The sequence below is a fragment of the Diadema antillarum genome, unplaced genomic scaffold (genome assembly GCF_040938485.1).
Source record: "Diadema antillarum isolate AM-2024a unplaced genomic scaffold, OU_Dant_1.0 seq00000550_RagTag, whole genome shotgun sequence".
NCBI classification, from domain to species: Eukaryota; Metazoa; Echinodermata; class Echinoidea; order Diadematoida; family Diadematidae; genus Diadema; species Diadema antillarum.
Genome location: NW_027271495.1, coordinates 3,949,847 through 3,976,941, shown reverse-complemented (window position 1 = coordinate 3,976,941; position 27,095 = coordinate 3,949,847). Strand labels below are relative to the sequence as shown.

At 39.3% G+C, this 27,095-nt stretch overlaps 1 protein-coding gene across 1 annotated transcript; it reads left to right on the top strand.

The window, feature by feature from the left end:
- Positions 1-4,075: 4,075 nt before the first annotated feature.
- On the top strand, positions 4,076-26,024 carry LOC139734903 (uncharacterized). The gene is made up of 10 exons (XM_071645683.1): positions 4,076-4,094; positions 12,552-12,665; positions 13,624-13,751; positions 15,469-15,648; positions 16,486-16,570; positions 17,858-18,012; positions 20,552-20,837; positions 21,673-21,760; positions 22,979-23,271; positions 24,729-26,024. The coding sequence occupies exons 2-10, from the start codon at positions 12,647-12,649 to the stop codon at positions 25,457-25,459; spliced, it is 1,965 nt and encodes a 654-aa protein (XP_071501784.1). The 5' UTR covers positions 4,076-4,094; positions 12,552-12,646; the 3' UTR covers positions 25,460-26,024.
- Positions 26,025-27,095: the final 1,071 nt, after the last annotated feature.

Below are 27,095 nucleotides of genomic sequence, written 5' to 3'. Positions count from 1 at the left end.
ACGGTTCTAAAATTTGGAACAATTTACCCGATTTCATTCGAAACGCGACCTTATAATACATGAAGTTTATTTGTAAGAATGGGTGTGTTCAAATTCATTCATGCCATTCAGTTGCAATGGGTGTGTTTGTGTGTAGGTATGTGTGGGTGTGTGTGTCTGCGGGTTTGGGTGGGTATACTGATGTATTGGTGTGGAGTTGAAAATATGTGTGTGTGCATGCGTGTATGTGTGAGAGTTTTTTTTCTTTACTTCTATTTTTTATCTCTCCCAAACTTGATTGATTTTTTTTTTCATTGGCTTATGTACAGCCCTTTCTCGTGTACGCTCTATGGACTTATAATCTTGTGTTTATGTTTCCTCTTTGTTCTATTATACCGATGTAGCCCAGCCAGTTGGCTATTAAAGGGGCTTTACCAAATACCAGTTTATGTAGTCTTTTGATTTTATTCCATCCTTTGTGCCCATTTACAAACTGGAAGCACATTTTGATTTATTTAACTTAAGCTATTACTTTGTTCCATCTATCTCTCAATATGTTCATTCAGGACCAACACCCTCTCACTAGAGGTCATGCGGTCTCCCTACTGGGGTCAGACACTATAAATTATCCCTTATCTATGAATCATACAGGAACTGCCCATTCACATAGTGTTTCTGAGCTCAGTCTGTTACTACACCTAAAGATCATATTTCAATGTGAACTCCCCCATATTACTCCCACAGGCTGTCCCATTTACACAGATAGCAAAATCTAAAACAAAGTTTATCTTCCTTGTGTGAATAATGTAGTCTAGGCCACTGACCGGCCAAGCCCAGAGTAAATGGCGACCTTTGTCCTAAAACTTGGAATCATTAATGACTGAGGTCAGAGTAAAGAGAAACCCAATGGAAGAGAAAGTAAAGAAATGGGAAATTATGCAGACCTCTACCCCAACCACAATAGCAACCACTTCGAAGGGTTTGTAAATAAACCAGACGCATCAAGGGACAGTTCAAGGCAAGTCATGGCTTAGTAATCATTTTTTTTTTTTGGAAGAGTTTGGAAGGAAGATGGGCAGAGCCAAAGAATATTCGACCAATCAGAATCTGTTTTATACTTTATGCCCAACCTAAAATGTAATCAACCAATGGTACTTGACAACCACCAGTGACTGACATGTAAAGTTAACCAATTACAGGGATGCCAAGTTCAAAAATTTTTTATGAGTGAGATTTTCATGACTCGGCATCGTTCGGCATCTCGGCGCACGAATGTGCGCGCAAGCGAGGGTGTAGTGAAGGGTTTTTCCCCCTGTGGCCTCCTACGGTAGGAAGCTTTTTCAATTTGTAGCTCATAATGGTGCGATCAGGTGCATACCATGGGTACTTAAGTTACCATTTTTTACTTATTTTGAAAGACGTAAGGGATATACCTTCAATTGCAACCATCACTTTAATCGTTTGAGCTGTGCTCCTTATTATAGGCCCAAGTTGCAGACTTCGCCCAATGCGTGAGAAAAATGGGTGCCATGCGTGAGATCGTGAGACGGACCCTAAATGCTTGAGTCTCACGCAGAATGCGTGAGACTTGGTAGCTCTGCAATTAGCGTATGAGTTGTAGAGAGAGGGTTTTAATATTAATGAAGATTGTTTAGGATGGAGGTGATATGAGATGTGGAGGTGAGAGAAAATGATAACTGAATGCGATTTCTCCTTTGGACTCGGAAGGGAGCAGTCATGCCTCCCAAATCCTTATAATCCAGAGCAACTTTTCCTTTAGACTCTGAAGGGAGCAATTATATTGCCCTAACCCTGCTAACTTCGAGCAATGCCTTTCTGAGACTTCTTCTCGGGACTCCAGAGGAGCAGAATGTTCCAAGCATCTTAAAAGTTGCATAACTTCTACGAATCTCCAAAGGGGATCAGTCTCGCAACGTGAACTTCAATATGGTACCTTCCTGAGATTTTGTACCATTAACTTCCTATAGCTCCTATTTTCATCTTATGTACACTTGAGATGCTTGTCTGATTTTCCTGATCCCGGGAGCGGATTATGTTGCATCAGCAGCTATATTGATGCTTTTGGACTTCGACAAAAGACGTTGATTTACATCGTGTCGTGCCCATGTTCCTGTTGCCCATTCAAAGTCGACACCGAGTACCCGAACAAATTTGATGGAGATTGGACGTTCCGACGAACACCCTAGACCCCTTTTTGGAGCCAAGCCCTGGAGCGCCGCTGCCATTTAACATTGAGGATCCAAACCATGGAGACGCCTCCTCCCATGTCGCGTTTCGCTGAAATTATCTTATTTGTGGTTGTGCATCCTCCGAATTATAAAAAACGGACAATGGACTCCGCGCACGTTACCGTGAGTAGCACAAATGAAGTTTAGGGTTTTATAATCCACCTCCACATTAAGCATCTATTTGCATGAGTAATTAAGGAAATAATTAAGACACACCGAATTGATGGTTTCAACCTATCAGACTTGCAAGACCCTAATATAATGTGGCATCCACGTAAACCAAATGTCTGTTGTCTTCATTTAGTGTAAGGAGTTTATATAGCGCATGCTGGAGTGATTGTGACGGATGTGGTGGTGGTTTATGTGAGAGAATTAATAATGATGACCAGTCAACTAGTGTAAAAATATAACTTTACACATTTTCATAATTAAGGCAATAACAGACAAACCAAAACCTAAACCAAATCTATAGCCTAAACCTATAGAGGAGTTTAGGGTTACACCATGTTTATAAGTTTGTGGGTTTTTTACTCTTTAAATGTAAGCACCTATTTTGTAGTATACTGAAAGGGCTACCCTGCTAAAAGAAAACGGAATAAATGAATAAATAAATAATGAATCATACGGAAGAATTTCTACTCTCTAAAAATATCGAGTGAAAATAATTATTCACTCTTGAAGGAGTGAATACAAAAAAGAGAATGAATTTAGAGTGAAATTGGAGTGAATGTTGAGTGGAAATGTTCATTTTCACTCGTTTTAGAGTGACCTCAGGATCTCTCCCAAATCTTCGAGTGATCCCTGAGGTCACTCCAAAAACTAGGGGTTTTGGAAGATGGGTCCCAACATACCAAACTGAGGAAGCATCAATGGTCGAACCGACGTTTTGTAAGCTGCGGCTTTGACATCAGAGGATTTTATGCGAAGATTGCGTCTGAGAAATGCAAGGACGTTATTGGCTTTATTGACAATATTATGGTGTTGGGTCCACTTCAAATCAGAAGAAAAACGTTGTTTATAGATGACACACGTTTTGCACAGTTCTTCTTTCGCCCCCCCCCCCCCCCCCCAAAAAAAAAAAAAAAGATCGAAGAAAAAAAAAAGGAGGAGGGGAGGAGGAGGAGAAGAGAAAAGGAAAAAGACAACAAGAAGAAAAAATAAAGAAAGAAAGAAGGGGAGAGGGAGAGAGGGAGGAAATGCCTGTCTTTATTTGTGTACCCGCTCGTCATTCTTCGCTTAAGACGGTAGGTCTGCACACGGTCATAAGTTAGCCCGGCGAACATTGAGGGACTGCAGATTGGGAAGTTTCATCGTCATTTCTCTCCCATGATTAGGCATGAATGCTACTTCTATAGTGCAATTTATGCCATTATGATGAGGTCCTGAATATAGGCCTTTTTTTTTTTTGTTACCCTGTACGACCCCTGAAAAAGGAGAAAAACGACAGGGAGGAAGAAATACGCCCTCTATCGATCATCCAGCGGTTTGCTTCCTAAAATGACAACCGTATCTGCCCAACGAGCGTACTGACACGCAAAATCGGATCGAAGAGTGCACCGCGTACTCTTTGCTTTATGCAGGTAGGTGTGTTGTAGGTCCGTGTGTGCATGCATGGACCACCTAGCTAGCTAGCTACTAAAGTATGCTTTATTAGGCCCTAGGTCCATGCTATATCGTAGAAATTATATGAATACTACATCGGGCGAAACTGTAACTACTTCGTTGTAAACTTTACTCCGGCCACTACTCATCTCCTTCAGTATTCTTGTCTCCTCAGGAAGTGTGTTCAGGGTAGGTAATGATCAATGCTTAGTTCCACTCTATCATTGACGCTTTGCATAATAGATCTAGGATTTACATTTACCAGTATTTTTCTGTTTGAACTTGCGCGCTGATGTTTTGATTCAGTCCCATTCGTAGTGTTACGTGTATCTAACAAAAACATGCATATACTACTAGAAGTTATAGACCCTACTAGAACGCTGTTTTCTACTTACAGTAAATCCACGTAAATTTGCGCGTAATTTACCTCTGCAGCTCTGTGATGCACTGTCAATGTGACAATGATCCAATCCTGACTGCTGCGATGTGGCTTGTACCATGTAATACCGCCTGGTCTGCTGCGGTAAGTAACTACACGCAGCCGCTGTCGCGAAGCGACGCGGCTGCGTGTAGCTACTGCGGTAAGGAGAGGGCCAGGCAGGGATTGGTTTCTTGGCTAGACAAGTTCTGTATGTAGAGTTCTAGACTTCTATAGAAATTATATGCCATTATGGATGAAGAGTGATAAATTTACAGTGATGGTGCACGATGGTGCACGGGGGGGGGGGGGGGGGGGGGGACACCTAGTTTGCAGGCACAAACCCTTGTTGGTCGTATAGGAGTCTGCATGCGCCAAGACTAATACACGCACCACTACACTGCAGCCTCTCCCAACAAGGGTTTGTACAGACTTCAAAAAACAGTTTCTCACGGTGAAAATCAAACTCCACCCTCTACCCATGTGATTGGTTGCTTTCCAATGTCCATCACCATCTCTGGGGACTTGGCTAGCAGCACCCAATAACTGGATAATTAGGAAGACAGATTAGGCAGATATCACCAGTCCATGGGTGAAATAGAAACAACACTGGTCAGTGGTCAGACAACCCTTCCTCCATTGATACCAGTACACCAGATTCCAAGGGGTGTATTAGGTGACCGTTTCTCCCTACTTTACACAGTACAGTCATCTCTTCCCTGACTCTTCTGTAAACCATGGAGCAGCATGCAGACCTATGCTATGTGGATTCATGGTGTAAACCATGAAATGACTAAAATGTAATGAGATATTTTTAAGGGCATCATCTGCTTTTCTGAACCAGATTTCAAGGCATGTTTTAACTTTTTGCCACAATTAATGAGAACCCACTTATATGACTATCAAAAGAGCATTGGCCCCTACATACTATTGTATAACAATTTCGTTTGACGAAAATCAAATTTGAGATGGTTGAGATATCCCATAACAATTGGTCCTAATGAAATGTGGGAACTTTCTCTTAATTATATGGACCACTTTGCTTTACTTTGTTTTTGGATATTTCCAAATCTGACTTTCAACAAATAAGATTACTCTTTGATATGTCAAGCAGTTTCTATCATGCAAAAAGTTAAAAGTTGAATCACCATCTCAACCAAAACTACCATCCTTTCTTTTACTCGCTGGTATACTGTGTAGTCATGGGCCCACTAATTAAACACAAACCTAGGTTCATTGTAAGTGTACCAACCTATGTGATAATTTAAAATTAATACCCTTGAATTTCATTATGCATATGTTCTGAATAAAGCCTTAACTTTGAGAAGATCAAGGTTGAAAAGCAAAGAACAGTTCTGGTGCCTATATGCACGAACCAAACCCAGAAAAACATTACTTCTATAAGAGGTTTTCTACTTCTAAGAGTAATCTTTAATAAGTAGAGTCAGAGATGGTCTTCTGTATACTAGTAACTTCTCTCCCTAGTTTGATCTCTCTCCTATGGCAAGTTCCGACAGTGTTTCAAATTCACTGTTAATTCCTCTCTATATTGGTCTGATAAAACAATGCATTTCCTGAGTGAATTAATACATACATCTTTTAAAATTTGTGATAGATATCAATGTAAAATCTCCTGGATGCTGCAGATAATCATAACTTGCAATTGATTATAATTCTCTATTCTATACTAGTAAAAATAAGTTGCTGGTTGCAATCAATTGTTTTCCATCTTTATTGATTGCATAACACTGAAAGAGCTAATACTAACTTGTCATGTGTTCACTCAAAATGAGTTGAATCTGCTGTGTCGTAGCTGTAATAATCTAATTAAGTGCTTTTTGGAAATGAACCTGCAGTCTGTTGGCAACAGCGTAATATTTGTCACTGTTGACCAATGTTTTGCCATGATAACAACATTATTCATATTTTTAAAATCATTTACAATTTTGTGGATCAAACTTTTTCAGTTTTTTTTTTAACCATTTGAGTTGAAATTTGGGAATCATGACCGCTCGATAGCAATGTTATTTTGCACAACACTTAAATAATGCATATAGATGTGTATAGAATTTTCAATATGCCTAGTTCCATTGAACATTAGTATTTTTATGGATAAATACAAAGTCACATGAATTGACCTAACTCCCTCGCTTTTTGAGCATTAGACTTGAAATTTGGCACATGTGACCACCATTGTCGGCCTATGTTATACTGTATACAAATTTTATCTTTCGTCATTGTCGACAGTGTTCGCCATGGTAACAGCATTTTTATCAAAAACATTTGTGGAACAAACTGCCCACTTTTTGAACATTTAATTTGCAATTTTAGAGACTTATTATCACTCTTACTTACATGCAGGGCCTATGTCATTTAGCAAGACATTTGTGTGTGTATGTGTGGTTTTCAGTCTGTCTGTTGCCATGACATGAATATTTTCTTACATATATGTGGATTGATCAACTGAAACTCCCTCAGTTATTGAGCATTATATAGAATTGAAATTTCGCATAATTGGCTGCTAAATAATGTAAAGTGAAGATATGCAAACTTCATCTCTTGTCATTGCTGACCAATATATTTGCGTGATAACATACAAATTACTAATTGATTTAGCTAAATCCAGCAGTTTGAAGGATTTGACTTGAGATTTGACACATGTGACCCATACACATTTCAAATGCTCAAAGCATTTCTTTCCTCAATGTTGAACAATGCATTCCCATGGCAACATCTTTTTTTGATAAAAGGTGTAAACAAATATTGTGGATAATAATATAGGGCTTACTCCCTCAGTCTTCGAACATTTGACTTGATATTTGGTACGTGTGACCACTATAGCATGTTGATGCTTAAACTCTGTCTTTGGAGTATGGCAAATTTGTGTTGCCATTTTATAGGCATTTTTCATGAAAAAAAAAATCACTTCTTTCGTCATGGACGGACAGTATTTGCCACAAAAATTATTAACTTTTTGAATAAAAATCACTCATACAAAAACATTATGGCTTATGCTATTTTCCTCAGTTTTTAGAATGTTCATTTTGGGGGACCATTATAGATTTATATGCATATTGAAAAACACATTTTTGTCAATGTTGAATAATGCATTGCCACGGTAGCAACCTGATAAAAAGAACACTAAAACATTGTGTACTGAGCTAACTCACTCAGGTTGAGGTCCATGGGGTATTAATCACATTTAGTGATAGTTCTAGTCTGGATTGCATGTATTGTTTCTGCCAGTCCTCGCCTGTGGTACATTCTCTTTATTTTCTGAGCAACACATTTTTGCTTGTTTGCTTGTTTGTTTTAATGAACTTCTGTTTTTCTTTTAAGAAATGTAGGTAGGCTAAGTTCTTTAAACTCTTAACTGTAACCATTTCTCTTTGAAAAAAAATGGGCATATATTCCTTGGTAATGTAGCCCATATTATGTGTGGGACCTTGATATTTTAACCTGGTTATAGAAACTTCAAAAATTCATAACTTTTTCTTTATCTAATTTTCCTCAAACTGTCACTGATATGTTCTAATAATGTTGCTGAACTCCCTCAATCCACATGTATTTCAACGTGAACTTGCACAGTACATATCACTTTTACGATATCATCAAAATATATATTATCTCTTTTCTTTTACTCCCCGAAAGCATTACAACATTACTTCAGTTATGCGTTCATGGCTTTATGACAATGCAACACTGTTTTGTAGAAATATCAAAAAATCGCAGGAAATATTTTGATGATATCGTAAAAGACAAATTCACATTGAAATACGTGTGGATTGAGCGAATTCAGCGATTAGAACATATCAGTGACAGTTTGGGGAAAGTTAGACAAAGAGAAAGTTATAACTTTAAAAATTCATAACTTTGTTATTAAGCTCTATAATATCATCCACAATATTTGTAAGAAACAGTTTAAATGCATGACAATTACAAATTTGACTTTGGTGTCAGATTTTTACTTGAATGGGTTGATCCAGGTTACGTTAGCTAATTTTATATCTCAGCTCCTATGGGCCTATATTGGCAAGTATTTCGTTGAGAATTCGAAAACTTGAAATCGGGTATATGTTGGTACATCTACATGTACCTCACATTAGCAATAGCACGAGCAAGAAATTACGTAGGCCTGAAGGGAAAGGTCATCAAATCATAAAGTATAGTAATCTATTACTGTAGATGAATAAACCTTGGTACATTTATTATCAAAGCTTGAGTAGGCAAATTTGACGAAATGCATGATAAGCAGGCACTATGCATAAATAGGTGAATTAAGGTTTTATGTAGACTCGCATTAAATCAGAATGTCACATACAAAGCAACTTATTTCTTTTTAAACAGATAAAGGTTAGGCTCGTAAAGACAAATAGTTTGGTATAATCTTGATTAAGACTTACTGAGTAGGTATGTTTATACTATAGCTCTTCATGAAATAATAGAAATATGAAAGAAGGAGTTTGAATACATTTTCAATGTACAAAAACAGAGAATGATTTATTTAGTATTTCTTTCACAAAGAGACTTGAGAATTGAGAGAAAGGTGAAAATAGAGGGAAAATCATGTTGGTCTTGACATGATTCGGTAATCATAAAGAGTAGACAGAAAGAAAGAAAGAATAAGATCTAGTAAGAGCTTGAAAAGAGAGAAAAGAAGAAACAAACCGAAAGCAGGGAGGTGGGAAGAGATTCCCACCTCCATGCAGAAAGGGAATGGCTGGGATATGTTCCTTGGTTCCTCATGTGCAAGGAGGTGGTCACTCATTGCAGAGGGAGCATTCTTGCTCTAGAAAGTACATCCCAAGTCTTACATAACAATTCAAACCGCCATCTGGTTTTCTACTCAGGTTGACCTTTATCTCAGTGGGGGTCAGCCAGACAGCCCCCCATAGGACATGTCAATCACAGTTACCATGACAATCCTCTCAGAGTGAAGCTCCGCCCAATAAACATGAAAAGGTGTTTATGGACCCAAAGGTTGTACAAACCCTTGTTGGGAGAAGCTACAACACAGGGCCTATGGGACAGTGCCGAAGTGGTGCATATAGTAGTCTTGACGCAGACTCCTTTACGACCAACAAGGGTTTGTGCCTGCAAACTAGGGGACACCCGTGTTTTGATGGCCGCTCTGCATCGGTTGATTAAAACTCGATTTTTGAAAAAAAAAACAGATAGGATTTTTTCTTCTTTTCATCATGGATAGTGGACATGTGTGTGTAACAAAAAATCACCGTGCAAAGTTGCGACAATTTATACGTCAGATGTGAGATGAATAGAAGTGAATTGTAGGGGGCCTCATGAGGCGTGGGGGCAGTCCTCGTACGCTGGAGCGGTCCTCACGAGCGGGTTTCCCAGACTGATAAGTGATATAGTATAAACTATGTCTATACACAGCCCAGTCACTGTATGGTAGCCCTTTGTACATATCGACCACCGTCTTTTAAACCGACCGCGTATAATTCGCGCACTGAACACTTAGTACGCACTTCTCTGCGCGCAAAGCACATAAAAAATGGATTGGCTTTGAATGTAGATGAGGATGGTGTGGGAAAACGCGATAATTCACTGTTCATTAATGGTTTTAATCAAGGACAAAATTTCGAATGAATGTTTTCACCGAATCGTAATGACAGCACAATGTAATGTTTATGGAAGTTTCTAAAAGGCTTCTAAAAAGCTTCGTACAACACGGTGTTCAATACAACTCGGTTTGCATGCATTGTCAATGCAAAAACAGCGGTCGATCCTAATAACACGATTTACCGCGGGGAGCTGAAACGAGGCCACGCTAGTTCGTCGGCGATATTTTTGCACTGAAACTTCGAATCGAAAAGGGAACAACGGCTTTTGATAGAGCTGGATTTTCTCAATCACGTAGGTCAAGTTTTTTACGTGAATTTCAGTGTTAAATATTCTTATCAAGCAAATAAACATTAGGCGGTCGATGAGTAGTAGGTCCAACCCTACATGGTACGTCGCGACGTACCTACAAGTGTATGTACAGCGACTGGGCTGTGTATAGTAAGGCATATAGTAGTCTCATCATACCTAGGTAGCCCGACCAGACGCTGTTACGCTATGCGAAAACAGCGTCTGACGAGCGCGGCATGCAGCCTCAAAGTGAGGAACCTCAACACAACTACAAAACTTAGGAAAATGTATACTTTTCTCCTTTAAACAGAATACTTAACTCACGTAAATGCATGTTTCTATTACAAAAGAATAGTTCGCCACACTGGGTCCATGGAGACCACTTGTGATAAGCCCGTGGAACAAATAAATGACACTTTCTGGCACAATTACTGACCGTCGGGCTTCGTCGTTGCAGGATTCAAAATGGCGCCTTGACTTATGCGCATGTGTGACCGGAAGTGCTCCAGAGCGAGCGCGCGGCGTGTGCGTTGAAAGTGTCGAACAAACCTTGGCGTCTGCTACACAATAACCGTGGTATGGAGCTCAATGCTCCTCGCCCGACCAGAAGCCAGCCGCCGCCAAGCCCAGTACAGTTAGCTGTATACTAGTAACCGTGCGTGCGCTGCTTGAGTGTAGCAGCACGGTCGACAGCGCGACCTTTTGAAAGGGCATTCACATCACGTGACCACCCGATATCTAAACTTGGCCTGGCGTGAAAGATTGTGTACCGTGTGGACATGCTGGATATGATGATCAATTTCGGTAAGTTTCATTACGTACATTTAAATACTGATAGCATCAGATGTAGAGTAAATATTGAAGAGTATACTCGATGAGTTTGAGGTGACAAAAATGATCGTAAGTATCAAAAGTCAAGGCTATCGTGATCCGATTACGTCGCTCTCCTAGTGGTTGGTGGTCGCGCTCGTACAGCCCTGTCACGACGTACCATGTACAGCGACTGGGCTGTGTATAGTTAATACCTAGGCAGTACTAATGCAAGCATTTGCAGAAGCCTAACGTTAGATCTACTTCTCTGACAGCTGGAAGATCGCGATTGGTCTACAAAAGCGCATATCTGCAGACACTCACTAATTAAGTAATTTACTTGCCTAAGATTAAAGGGAGTGTAAGACCTACAGTACAGACAGTAGATCTACTGGTTGAGGTGAGGATTCCCAAGGCTCTGTCTTATAAAGACTTGTGATTGATTCAAATCAGTCACAACTTTACGATTGAATGCAAATCCATCGTGGAGTCATATGAAAAAGTTATGATTGAAATTAAGATGGAGAACTGCAATCAATCAATCACAGGTTGTGATTGATCGCAGCTTTCACTAAGATTTGTGATTGATTGATTTCTATCACAAGTCACAAGTGTTATAAGACAGGGCCAGGGCCCACGCTAATGTGTGTGTGTGTTAGTGTGTGGGTGTGTGTGTGAGATAATGCGAAACCTCTTAATGTCTTAGTATGAAAGAGCATGTCATTTTAAAAAGGATTTAACATTTATTTGATGAAATTTGGCCTTGAAATGGCTGAAATATATCCAGAAAAGTGATCCTAAACAAATTGACAGGCCACGACTTTTTTCAGAATCTTTTTGTTTTTCCTTGTTTTATATCTCATTCATTTCAAAACCGATTTTCATTAAATGAACATTTGATTCCCTAGTACATGTATGCTCCTCAACATTTCATAGACTCACATAGAGTGGATTCTAAATGTCTCGCAAAACGTTACAAGCTGAATCCTCACCTCAACCAGTACTGTGCAGTCCCTTTAAATATACATTGTAAATGTATGTTCCGCGGAGACTGTGTCTGGCTTCATGGAATCCCCTACATATATTTATTCCTATCCCCTATGGCAGTGTACAACCACAGGTGTGTGTCTATACCATCTATGATCTAGCCACACTTGTATAATTTGGTTGTTGGTTGAAGCCATGGGCCGAGTGTCTGGATACAGACACACATGTGCATACTGTACATACACATTTATACCTCAATGTTGTTTTTTTTTTGTAAGTGCGTACTGTAAGGAAGTTTTGGGCAGTTGATGATTAAGTCTGTGGGAATTTAAGTAATTTATGACCATCAGATGACAATCAGACATCAGCAACTTTTTATGGGTTACTCGTATCTGCAAAACTCAACATGTACATTGTACATTGTAGTGGCTGTGTCTTGTCATTAAAAAAAAAAAGGTAAATGATGTACATGTACACTGTGTGTACATGCTTTCAAGTGGTGTAATTTTTCCTGTTCTTTTGTTTTTTATGTTTATTTTTCACTGCTACTGTTATGTTGCAGATCTATTCTTTTTTTTAAACAAATGATTGATTCTTTCTTGTGTGATGCTATCTGTTATGTGTGCACATAGGCATGTGACTGACAATGACTTACTGGACAGCTGAAGTCAGTCTGTGTGGTATGGAAATGGTTTGATACTGCATACATGTTGCTTGTCACCTGACCATGGCTGAAGTGAAACAAGGTAAAGTGGTGCTTAAATTATATTGTACAGAACATATGGACTGTTTGGACTGTCTTTCTTAAATTTTAAAGTGCCTTTTAATTTCTGCAAATTGATATCTTCTACGTGTTTTTTATTCCAACACATTTACCTTTGAACTCCATGAAACTTGTAGATAATGGTTGATTTCACAACTTCCATGCACCAGGATTGTGTGGACCATGTGGTACAATGTAGATGTTAAAGTTAGCTAAACATGATTCATTACCACCAACAAACTGTTTACTTAATCCTGAATTCTGAGGTGTAAATATACTGAATAATTCCTAAGGAAATGCCACGGCTATGGATGCTCTTTTTGGTCATGGTACTGAAGATAGTTTTCTTGTATTTTGAGAGTACCAATGTGGCTTTGCTATTCATTTTTCAATGAACATACAGTGTACATGTATTTACCACCACATACGACATTTGTCACTTTTTAAGCAAAGTTGTAAACATTTTACAACTTAAAAGCAAACTGTAAAGATTTTCTGCAGTACAGTTTGAATGTGTTGCACAGTTTTAATGGCAAAAACCCTTATTTAAGCATGACCAAGTTACGACCTCATTCTATCCCATTAAACATTGTCATTCATTGCAAATGAATGCAATTAAAACTGTAAGAATGTCACCTCTGTTTTTTTCGTGACGGATGATGTATAATTGACACTTTGACTATTGCATTCACAGCTGTCTCCAGTGGTTACTGGATGAATTTGGTTATGATCTGTTGTAATTGAACAAGAGCTACATGTCAACTAATTAAAGTTTGTTAGTATTTATGAGAAGTTAAGCACCCTGCCTCTCAGTATTCTGTGAAAGTTTATGCATCAGCTTTTCATATTTAATGACATTATTCCAGAAAAGTAAGAAATAAGCTCTTCAGTGTTCCCTGAAACCTGTATTTAAACCTAAAAACTTGTACTGTCTCCCGTAGATATGCTTCCTGATTCTACTCAAGGTGAGAGCCCACAACCAGGAAACAAATCAGCAAGACGGAGCAAGCGAAAACAGGATGATGGATCGAAAGCTGTTAAGAGGAAAAAGAAAGTCTCTAAGAAGAAGGTAGGGAAAGTGGAAATTCATACAGAATTGATTTGTGTGTAGTTCATTGTCCGTCAGGTACTACCAGTTTCAGAGAACTCTTAATGGAAATGAGAGTCCTGAAGGACGGAGCACCAAAGCAGAGGTGATAGAAAAAGTTCTTGTTAAAAAATTACTGTGCAATGCAGTAGGCATTTTTATATGACAGAAACATTGCAGGCCATATTTTTAGGGCCTTCTATTTCATTATGTGGAAGCAGTTGTGATATACAGTCAACCTTGCCTGTAAGTCAAATCTATTGGGACTGACGAAAACACTTCGACTTAATGCAAAATTTGACTTTCATGGAAGTCAGTTGTTTTTGTATTTTTTTACTTACATTCCCTGATGATTCATCATTCCATCTCTTTTTGTTTGTATTGACCACTGAATTACAGCCAACGATAGTGATATGTTGCATGTAGTGTTTCTCTTTTCTTTGAGTTCTATTAAATGAATCATGAAGCTCACTTATTGAATTGTGTTCTCTTTTGTTCATATCATGTGGCTTCACTGCCTGAATCACTTAACATTGGCAGCAAACATGCACCTACAATGTATATCATAATTATATGCACTATCACATTGTGTTCCCACCAAGGGATACACAACGTATGCCTTGGTTCTTGTTGCGTATAATCCCCTGGGGCCCATTGCATAAACGTTACAATTATGGTAACTTTGCCATCCAATTGTAACTTCCATGGAATTCTTAATTTTGATTGGCTGTTGAGTATTGCTGCCATGGTAGTTACCACTGAATGGCAAAGTTACCATAATTGTAACTTTTATGCAACAGGCCCCTGGTCTGATACACAATACTTACTGAAGGAATAAAAGTCCTAACCATGCGCATGACCACCAGCCAACCAAGCCAAAGTTTGTGACAGTGTTGGCATGTTGGCAGAATCCATGTGCTCACATTATTCATTGCAGATTTGTATTGGACCTGCTGGGGCTGGGGTGAAGTTTAAAGTACACATTTGCTTGTTTCACGCTCACAAGTTGATTAATTACCAGTTGTGTCGGTGCCGTACATGAAAGTGTGGGTTTTCTTTTGATTGTTTTGTTTTTTGAAACCCTGCTCACCACCTGCACATACATTGTTGTAGCTCGCCTCTACCCTGGTACATGTAATTTATGTTCTGCTCAGCTGGACATGACAGATGGAGGGAAAATTAGGGTCAATTTGGACTGGATCCTTGGGAGTGTTTTATTAGAAAAGCTTACAGTAAAGGACAAAGTGTTTCGTTTTTTTTTGGGGGGGGGGGGGAGGGGGGACCAATGAAATGCCTTGTATCTGTGAGAAAACATGAAATTTGGATCTTCTACAAAAGTTGTGTGCTTTAATATGTGTCTGCATGCTGTATTGCAATTTCATTTGCCTCCATCACTTCCTCCTCCTTTTTCATATCTCATTGTTTTTCATATCTTATAGTTTTATTGAAAGTATTTGACTGTGTATACTCTTGTGTACTGAGAAACTTTTATCACTTGTCATCGCACTTTCACTCTTTTTCTCCTTCCATCTGATCTGTCAGCCATAATTTCAGTCTGAATCTTCTTGTACCTGTGACCTTGTCTGGACTGGTATCCATGATCTCTTTTGTTATCTTCAAAATTGCTGTTTAAATGCATGTTTGTCCATATGTCTGTGTGTGTAACCTCTGTCTTGTGATGTCTTGATTGGTTTAATAGATGGTAGGCAAAGGGAAGCAGAAATCCAGCCATGGTAATGACACAGACTCAGACCTGGACCTGAGTAAGGAGCGGCAGCCTCTGGGCTTCTACCTGCAGGACAGGGAGGAGTTGATCAGCCAGGCCTTTCGGGCTATCAAAGGGAGTCAGCTGGATGCTATGGTTCCAGATATACTCAAGGTTCTGTGTTGCAATTATTTTCTTGCCCACAGAAGGTGAAGTGGGGGGCTGAAAGATCCCATATGGGTCTCTTTGCCATGGGTCATGATTTATGATACTCTTTAACTGTGAGATTCTGATAACAAAAGAAAAAAAAAGGACAGAGATGTGTCAGGGCTGTTTAATAGCATGGTGTGGAGGTGTTTGTAAGGTCACATGCTGAAGTTATAAAAGCTGTCCATACCTGGTTTTAAAGGTCAGTGCACTGTTGACCTGCAAGATTCTCTTTTGTGATGATTTACATTGCAACTAATATTACAATTGCGACCAAATATTAGTCAGAGATACACTTAGGGGATGTTCATGGTACTGTTCCCACCAGGGTAACATGCATATGGGCCAGTAGGTCACATGTACCAAATGGAGTTTCCTTAAAAGACTTTTGTTTTTATCTTGTCCATACTTGAATAGTGCAGTGACCAAGTGTGAGCTAGCTATCAAAGATATGGTTGATGCATCCCTTTATCTGTGTGTTTGTATGTGTGACCATCTGGATGTTCAAGTTTGTTTGTTTGTTGTTGTTTTTGATCCACTTTGGTATCCACTTAGCTTACATAAAGCTCAGAAATGATATCAGAAATTACAACCAAGCTTGCATTATAGGCACATTGTGTGACCCCATCATTTATGATATTGAAATTTAGGATTTATAGAAAACAGACATAGTCTTGTCACTACCAGATATACATGAAGGTTGTGTGAAGCTGTGATCCTCATCTAACTTTGCATCATCAAGCTTTCTGTAGTTGTTCATGGAGTACTTCCCCCCCCCTTTTTTTTTGTAAATGTTGTTTGCAGAATGTGCCTTTGGTGGAATTGAAGCGTCTTTGTCTGAATCAGCTGGAAGGAATGTCCAGAAAGAGGATTAAATGTGTCATAGCAGGTAATTTTATCCAGTATCATGTTGTATTTCTTCATTTGATAAGCCAAAACATGTTAGCACATAGCATAGCATCAGTGTATATGTTTTGTGGTAAATGAGTTAGAGAGCAACTCTAATCACTGAAAGTAAGTGTTTCCCAGTGTACATGTATAATAAGTGAGGTGAGTATACATAGGAGTAATTGTTGCTATACATACTAAAGGCTTTGCTGTTTTGCGCAAGCATTTTGGTTTGCTTTTGGGTTATCTCTACTACAGTTTATTGCATAGAGGGGTGTGTATGAGGGTTTAAATATGCAAAGTCTTTTCAAAGTTAGTATTTGCAGTTATTTTATTCAGAATACTGTAAGGATGAAGGGGATACAAGGTGTAGGATTTGCCTCTGGTATGTTGGATTTATTCTCTCCTAAAAGAGAGACTGTAAATGACAGTGCCAATGTGGGCAGTGTTTTATTGAAAGTTGTCAGCAATGACAAGTTGTCAGTCTCTGACAATTACCATACATGTAGTAACTGTCAGTGACCAGAGCTTCAGGAACAATCAAAACCAAGAATTTTATTGAAATTGTCAGAGACTGACAAGTTGTCAGGATTGACAATTTTCATGAAACAGTACCGAGGACACCTTCTTCATTTGAATTATAAGTATGATATTGAAAAGGGGAATAAAACCCTAATGTATGCATGAAATTGAGTGGCTGCAGATGTATCAGTAGAATGCGCCAGCGGAGGTTAGGGAAAATCAGACAATCCTTTCAGAAGTTTTGCATTTTCACAGTTTTGATACAGTAACTACAATCACTGGACAGGAAGACTACAACTATTCATGATGTCACAGCATGACACTGATATAAAGAAATATCAAGAAAATTCCACAAAATTTCATATTTTATAAAACATACACATTCATTCCACTTGTTACTGACATATGTTGAGGATACAGTGTGTTCCCCCACCTTTTGAAATATGTAAGCCAAGTTCTCTTTCATTGTGCTAGAAAAATGAGAAGAAAAAAAAGTTAAGTTCTCTTTATTTTTTCTTTTCAATATATTGTATATAAAAGCTGTCCATGTGGGACATCACAAATTGTTGTAGTCTTATCCAGCGAAGGCTGTTCCAAAACATTGGAAATTCATAACTTCTGAGTGGATTGTCCAATTTTCCTGAAACTTCACCAATATGTTCTACTAATATTTCTGAATTCACTCAATTCGCATAATACACATATTCAGGTTTCGTTCCCCTTTAAGCTCGAGAGTCTACTAAACACACATCTGTTGTTGGTCCAGGCACAGAGATGCAGTCATCGTCTGATTCCGATGAGTCTGGGCCAGAGGTTGGTGTGTCTGGACCACCCCAGGTGTTGACTGCACAGGTCGATGCTGGTCCCCCTGGTGAGGAGAGAGAGAAGACCAAACAGGGAGAAAGCCAGTCAAAGATAGAGGTGTGTACAGATATCCAACTAACTACTTTGCAGCAAGAAAGAAGAAATGAGAACGATTATTATCGTGTTGCATTCAAACAAAATTGAATGTATTCCAAACCGAAGCAAATCCCAAAAGATGGGTAAACCTCATGATGGAAAGGCCTTTGAGGTTTTATGCCAAAAATGACTGAAGTTTACAACACAAGGACCAGTGTCTGATTGAGTACAGTGAGATGGCAAGGGAATGTTTTATTATTATACCCCCGCCAAACGAAGTTTGAAGGGGTTATATAGGAATCAGCGGACGGTCGGGCGGTCGTGCGGTTGGTCGGGCGGTCGGTCGGGCGGTCGGTCGGGCGGGCGGTCGGTCGGGCGGTCGGTCCGTTGCAAATCTTGCGTCGCGAACTACTTCCTCAGTTTTCAACCGATTCCCATAAAACTTGGCACAGATGTGTGCCTTGGGTTGTAGATGTGCAAGACGTATTTTTTGACAGTACCCAAAAGTACGTTGCCATGGTAACGGCATATTATGGGCAAAAATGGGTACAAATCTTGCGTCGCGAACTCCTCCCACAGTTTTTGATCAATTTTTATGAAATTAGGTACAGATGTTCATCTGAATATGTTAATGTGCAAGACACATATTTCCGCAGTGGCAAAAAGTGCGTTGCCATGGTAACGGCATGCTATTGGTAAAATATAGGGCAAAATGCTTCATGGCAAAACTGCTTCATCAGTGTTCTTCCAATTCTCATGGAATTCATATTGAATGTTTGTCTTAGGATATAGGTCAGCATGACACATTTCTTGACAGTGACAAAAAGTATGTTGCCATGGTAACAGCTTACATATTATGAGCCAAAATGATGGAAAATTTTGTGTTGCAAACAACTTCCTCAGTTTTTGCCCAATTTCCATGAAACTTGGTACAGATGTGTGCCTTTGGTTGTAGATGTGCAAGACGCATTTTTTGACAGTACCCGAAAGTACGTTGCCATGGTAACGGCATATTAATGGCAGAAGATCAAGGAAAGATCTTGCGGATTTAACTACTTCCTCAGTTTTTTGACCAAAGCTTATGAAATGTGGCACACACCTTGATCTTGGTGGGAAGATGTGGAAGACATATTTTTCGGACGTGTCGGAAGCTGCGTTGCCATGGTAACGGCATATAAATGGCAGAAGATCAAGGAAAGATCTTGCGGATTGAACTACTTCCTCTGTATTCGACTGAAGCTCATGAAATGTGGCACACACATTGGTCTTGGTGGGAAGATGTGCAAGACATATTTTTTGGACGTGTCGGAAGCTGCGTTGCCATGGTAACGGCATATTAATGGCGGAAGATCAAGGAAAGATCTTGTGGATTGAACTACTTCCTCAGTTTTTGACAAAAGCTTATGAAATGTGGCACACACAATAGTCTTGGTGGGAAGATGTGCAAGACATATTTTTCGGACGTGTCGGAAGCTGCGTTGCCATGGTAACGGCATTTAAATGGCAGAAGATCAAGGAAAGATCATTCCTTGGGTAAGACTGTCGTCACGGGGTGGGGGTATTAATCACCTTCAGTGATATTTCTAGTATTATTATCAAATCTGATGTCAAGTGATGAAGGTGTATGCATCTTTGTTACATGAAAATAAATTTCAAACAGGATGGGTGATAATATCATGACAAAAGTGTGTGAAGACCAAGTTTTCTCCATTTTGAATCATGCAGTACCATGCTGTTAATAATTATGTTTATTCTACCAATGATTAGTGTGATGTGTTGGTTTTTCCCTGTCTGTCTGAAGATTGTTTCTAAACTGCAATATGTGGTTGTCATGGTTAGAATCAGCGTAATGTCAGATGAATATTATTTTTGAGTATCAAATTCATTGCAAGTTACTGCATTTTTGTCTCAATAGGGCCAACTCAATGAAAAGTTACATTTGTTCAGTGCTCTGGAAAACCAACAATATGTTTGACATTGTATGTGACTGTTTGACATCTTTGATATGATGGAGTCAAAAGGGGCCTGAGCTTTCGATCCTAGCAGAATCTTTGTCAGAGGCAAAATGACAAAACAGGCAGGGAAAGCAATCACATATGAGGACATCACACAACAAAAACAGTCAAGGACAGGCTGGGTACACAGAACAAAGAAAACAAAAGGAGAGGGTAGGAGGTCATGGGCAAGGAGTCCAACAAGTAAAGAGAGGGGATTAGAGCAGGAGGGTGGATAGACAAAAGGCAGAGGAGGGTCAGTAATGATCCTGAGGACCAAGGGGGCAACCATTGAAGGAAAAGGATGAATAGGGAGGCAACATCACACAAGATAATTAACAACAGAGGGATAAAGAAAGGAAAAGAGTGAAATAGCAACAGCAAGGGGAAGGGGGTGGGGGAGGGGCTGTCGCTGAGCAAACTGTGACCCCTGATAAGCTCAGCCCTTTTGACTCCATTTTACTTCATTGGCTCGCCACTATTGGATATTAAAGCAGTTTTCAGCAGCTGTTTTTGCTACATCTTTGATATGAGTATGATTATGTTCTTCACCCTGTCCTCTCAAGATCTCTGTGGACAGCACTGTCCATCCTACTCAGGAGACTGATGCCACTGGTAGAGGATTGGAGGAGTCTGGGATGAAGGTTGAGGAGGAGGAGAATATTGATGGTGTTCCTGTGGAGATTGATGAGGATGTGAAGAACCTCCCTGATGACATGAAAGATGGAATCGACATGGCCAGGTGTCATGTGAAGGAGTCGAGAGGAGCTGTTGCCGAGGAGAAGAAGCAGAAGGCGGTTGAATCCAACCAGGGCAATGGAGGTGGAGATGGCGATCATGTTGATGTCAGAGGTAGAAATATTATTATTCAAAAGATATGTTATGCAGAGATTGATGTATATTGACATTGACTTGTAGATTGACATAGATCGGAATAAGTGTTTGGGCAACTGCTACACATATTTCTGTTTAGTGTATGTCATATTTCATTCCCTACATTCCCACTTGTGTGTCTGGTTTGGAGTTTTCACCAAGAAGATACGTGACCTTCTTTATTTTCAAACCTTAGTTCAAATATTGCTTCATGTTAGTCTATCATCATGGTTTTTTAATGATCTTTGCTTGTCATGAGCAAAAACATTGCCACCATTGGCATACTCAAGCTTGTCCACTCTTTTCAAAATGTGCATGAGTAGTCTTGCTCTAGTTTCCAGCTAGAGGCTTTACGTGTGATAGACGCGGGATTAGCCTGCATGTAGTATTTGCCTTTTATGCATTATAATAACCTGTTATTGTGTTTCCAAGCCTTTAGAGGATATTCCAGCCCACCTAGGGATTTACTCTGGAAAAGTCTAGAAACCAGTGGTTTTTATCTGCATAATCAAATACAGAAAAGACATGGGATATTTGTGGTTGAAAATCCCATCTGTACTTTTTATTTTATGCTTCCATATACCATAGTTTGAAGGAACAGGTGCTGAATCACTCAGAACCCAAATTAGCCAAGCTGACCCAAAATACATGGTTTGAAGGTCTGTTGGAAAGATCAACCTGTGCAGTTCTTTGTAGGTTTTTGTGATATTGGGTCACAAATGGCAATCATACCCTAAGGCTGTTATGTCATCAGTACAAGGAAGAAAGAAAAGGGAATTTGTGACAGACATTGAGGCATTCTGACTCTCTACAGGCTCTGTTGAGCGCCGATCAGACAAAGTGTCTTCCAGCCACCACAGATCTAGCAGGAGATCACGAGGAAGAAGGTCAAGAAGACGAAGGTAAATTTGAAGTTTATTTTATGGTATCTAATTTGACTCATTTGTTGATGCAAAATCATTTCCCTAATTAGTAGCTTGGCAGCAGTTGTATGACATGGGCTAGTCTAACATGTTTCACAAGATTGCTGATGTGTGAATATTTGGTTTGAAAAGTATTTTTGAACACAAGTCCTGTTCCACTCTGGTTTCATATGAGAAATTTTGCAGTTGGGAAACATTTGAGTACAACACTACTTTTTTTTTTCTTTCTTTTTTTTACTCTCGGATATATACCATCTATTTTGTGCATATGATATTTCGTAAAGTGGAAGTTGAGAAAGGAATTTACCTCTTCAAGAGAAGTGTTGGCAAGATCTCGCCTTAGAGACAGTATACGATACATTAGCATTACAGGAGACGACATTTTTGCAAGGTATTGATTTTAAATATCAATAAATGTTAGAATAGGAAATTTTTGCTAGTCATTTTTCAGACTTACGTGAGATTAATTTCTTGTGTTTTTAATCCTGCGTAATGAAGATGTAGAATAATATGGCTATAAAAGCAAAGCACAAAAAGGGGGCCTTCATTTTTGCACCATTTTTATGTTATGTGAAGTGAGCAAAGATTTCCACACTGGAAATGTCCTCTTTAACGGTAACTCACAAAACTTGTGAACATGAATTTTTCAGCAAGGGCTCGGAATAGCACCGTGATGAGCAATGGTCATTGAGTGATTATTGCAAAAGTGCTACTGATAGCAGTGTGGATAGGTTAGTCTGTTCTCATTGCTGCCCTATTCAGTAACAAAGTGGAGTGCAGATGTTCGCAGACTCATTTATTTGTTATACTGAACTGTGGACATTAATGTTGAAAGTACAGTAAAATACATTGTACCTATATGGAAGCTTGAGTTGCTGTCATGGTTTTGTGTCAGTCGTGCACATATCATGGAACTGGTCAGACTCCTCAAAGGCATATCAAACCCTTTTGCAGTGTCTTTGAATTATTTTCATCCCCTGTCTATGGTTCATATTTCTGTACATATTTTAGTGTGAATGTAATGATCATACTTGTGATCTCTTCTTTCAGTACATTGTGTCATGCTATGCAATTATTAATGCTAGCATATTTTGTGAAAATGTTCAACCAGAAAAGAAAAGACTAATAAATGGTAATTATGATGATGGACTCAGCTAGTCTTAATAACTGGTTCTGCCTTTTGCTTTTTTTTTCCAGCTACAGAAGTTCCTCTCGGAGTGGTTCCAGGGGGCGCAATTCCCGCAGCTTGCGTCGTAGCTACAGTAGCACCAGCAGCCACTCCAGGGGTAGGTCCAGGAGCTGGTCTCGCAGTAGGTCCAGGAGCTGGTCTCGTAGGAGGTCCAGGAGCTGGTCTCGCAGGAGGTCCAGGACCCGGTCTCACAGTAGGTCCAGGAGCTGGTCATCAAGTCGATCCAGGAGCAGGTCCACAAGCAGGAGTTTATCCCCGAGGAGCCCCTCTCCTCCAAGAACACCTGTTCCACCCCTTGTGGGTAAGGACGATGTTAGACGCGATAGACTTTTGTCCCTTTCTTTCTCTCATATTTTATTCTTAACAGAAAAAAATAAAACTCCTGGTTCACTAGTCATTTTCAGTCTTTTCATTCTCGTGTAAGTATATTATATGTAAGTACTTTGTACATGTGTACCCACATATATTTTTCTGGCCACTCAAAAGCTGAAACAGTACCACTTAACCTGGTGGAAAAAGAAAAAGAGCCATAAAAGTTGTGGCTCTTCTTTTCAGTAGGGGGGGATGGGACGATCGTTTACCCTCTCTACTTCACTATTCATGACAATCTCTTGATTATGTAAATTATATTATATCTAAATCAGGTGTAGAGAATCCTGTATTAGTATTAACCTGTTGAGGACGGTTTGATTTTGCTACATCACACATTTTCCATAGACACCTGCCTGAGTATACTCGGTTAAAGTGTGATAACAGGTTAAAGTGTGATCAAGAGTAATCCTTTGCTTTGTTGAATGTGGTATATGAGGGACAGGAGTGATAGAGGGCTGTTTAAAGGGATGGTATAGTATTGGTAGAGATGAGGATTACTCTTTTAACTTTTTGTGAGATACCGAGAAACCACTTATGAAATAATACAGAGCATACCATTGTAAGAGGAATTCAAAGTTTAGTAGATGAAAATTAGTTTTTGAATGGCTGAGATATCCAAAAACAAAGTAAAACAAAGCGATCCTAATAAAAGGTGGGTCCCACCTTTTATTAGGATTGCTCTGTTTTGGATATCTCGGCAATTTCAATTACATATGCAAATTAAAGAATGGAAGTGTACTATTTTTGCTATTGCAAACACAATCCAACTAGGCAGTCAGGCACAAACCTGCTTCCTTTTCTTTCATCACAAGATTTTTACAGTCACTTGAGATACTCCTGAAAGTTTTCAGGGCAGGTTGGTAGCCATTCTGACAAATCTAATACTGAGGCAGGACGTTACACCAAATGTAAATTTAAAGCTATGTAGTACAATGGAAGAACTATATGAGCAATAAAATCTTCGTACTGTAACATTGCAAACTTTGTTAATGTTGAATAATTTGCAATGAATGCTTAAATTTAAGGTGTAATGCGAGATTTTATATACCATGAAATGAAATGAGTTTTTGTTTTAGTTCACAGTCTCATGAAAAAAAAAAAGAGTAATACAGTGTAGCAGGTTCAGCTAAGATGAGAATGCATCACAGCATCTGTTTTGTTAAGAATATCTGTTTTCAACTCTCAATAAAAAGTTTTATTTAACAATATGTAACTTGTGTAAAGACATTTTATAGCCCCATACTTGCACTTCATTAGTCTGCACGTATAATATTTGCAAATTTGCTCAATTAATTGTTTAAAACTGGTTTTAGGTAATGCTGTTTTATCTTTGAAAGTCCTGCTGTGATTAAAAGGGATACATCCATTGTTACGTTCCTAATCCAGAGGCGATCCAGATGCACTACCCAACTCCCCCAACACCAACTGGCAGCCTGTCCTCTGGAGAAATCAGAGAAATTCTGGAGCTTGAGAACGAAGAGGATGAAAGAAAGGCAAAAGAGGAGCAGGCAAAGGAGGAAGAGTTGTTATGCATGGAGGTAGAAGGAGGTGAGGGCAGCAAGGGGGAGAAAGGTACAGGCACACATCTTGAGAAGGATGGTGAGCAAGAAAGCAGTTGTCATGGTGATGATGATGGAGATAGAATGAGTAATTTTCATGCTCAGGGCAACAATGACAATCGTGATACTAATGTGTTGAATGGAAAATGTGATCCATGCACATCAGCCAACATACCCAATGTCAAAACGCTGGTAACAGAAGAAGTTGTTAAAGGTGCTAGTGTTGATAGAGAAATGGCAGGCAAAGAGGAGGAAAGAGATGACAGTGAGGAAGACAGTGACAGTACAGAGGATAGCAGTGAAGAGACTGAGGAAGATGAAGAAGACATAGATATAGAGTTGTTAGATCTTGGAGTAGATCTATCCAAGGCTAAGGACCAACCTTCCCAGCTTGCCCTTGCTCGTGCTTCACTCAGATCAGCATCACCTTCTCGGGAGGTTGGTAATGCCAATGAGCCAGATCCCAATGAGCCTCAGCTTGAGGTGCTGGAGCTTGAGTTGAGAGCGAGAGCCATCCGTTCATTAATGCAGAAATGCTTGCGGGACGATGAAAGATGATATTCACATAGTCTTGTCTTGAGGTAGCTTAAATCTGGTCTTTTCAAGGGTGATGAATCTTGTACCAGCTCCTCTGGTTGAGCAATGTATGGTTACAGGCAGACTGTACAGAGATCATGAAAATTCCCTTCCGGCACCAAGGGCAGTCTACCTTTGTACAGTACAAGAGTAACATCTTGTCAAAGCAATTCATGTTTCATCCCCCTATGATGAAAACATTGCAAAACTGTTGACAAAAGTGTGCAACACAAAGCCTTGGCTTACTCAGTAGATCTGACAAAAATATACTTAGATTACAGACATAGGCAATCTTTTAGCATAGAAATCTACTCATGAGACTAAGATTTGTCTGGCGTATACATACAGTATTTATTTTTAGCATTGTCTCATATACCCTTCTCCCGAAGGCAATTGTGTTTTCCCTCCCCCCATAAAGAAGAAGAAGAAAAAAAAACACAAAAAATGTGTGATACTAAAAGAATAAAAGGACAAAAAAGAGTTTGCATTAGTATGCAGAATTTTTGCCCTCAAAGGTGTTCAGGTAACTCCAAGTCACACAGAAATGTAATTGACAGGATATTCATGATAACACAGATTATGCAGAGTGTTGATATTGTGTGATGGTTTGACGAGTCTACTTGCCGCATGTTTTTTGTGTGGCAGAACCTTACCTATCCTGTGGCTGTTTAGATTTCATTTCAGTAGGAGTGTCCCCCGGGGGCTCCAGCTGGGAGTGTCTGGGTACTCCCCTGTCGGGAGTCTACCTGGAGGAGGTGTGCTAGTGCCCCTCCCAGGGGTCCTCTTCTGTTTATGGGAGGACTGTGCCGTGGGCACTTTGTCACCCCCTGCCAAGGCCGTTTTGTCGACACACTTGGCTTCCCTCATGGAAATTTTCATCTCACATCCAGGTCCACGCTGAGTAGAAATCCAGTAAAATCCTACTCTAAGTCACTGAGCGTATACCACTATGTCACATCATAGATCAACCTACTACACGGAGGAAACATTTAACTGTTGTAAGTCACCTTTTCATGTGCAGCAGTGAGAGTGTGTTTCGGATGAAAAATTGAACAAAATTAAGACAATTGTATTCTCTTTGTTTTTCTTTTGTATTCATGAAGCTATTTCCTTGTGAAGAAAATGTGTAGTGTCTTGATGAACTCTGGGAAAACTTATGCAGTCATTTAACCTATGCAGAAGGTGTTTGAGAGCTCTTCCCGAAATTTGTCACTCTTCACGACATAATCATAACAACACTAAACATTACAAAGAACAACTGTGTAGCAGATACACTGTAACCATGTTACAACAAAGTTTACGTCAGAGCTTCCATTTGGCAGTGGGCAAAAATAAGATAAGACTAATGTTTCTTGCTATTAATTTAGGAAATACAGGAATGTATTCATCCCTGAAGTCATTATTCATTGCTCAGTTAATACAATACAACAATAATTTGCTGCATAAGCCATCCATATTTTCCATTTAAAATTGTTTAAAAAGATAGTGAAAGTGGTGTATGTTTGTAGTTCAGTGTGTGACTCATACATGGGTTACATATTTTCCTGTGAGTGATATTACTACTTACTGAAAATGTAAAACTTTCAAGAATCTCATTACTATGTGGTGTTATTTTGTC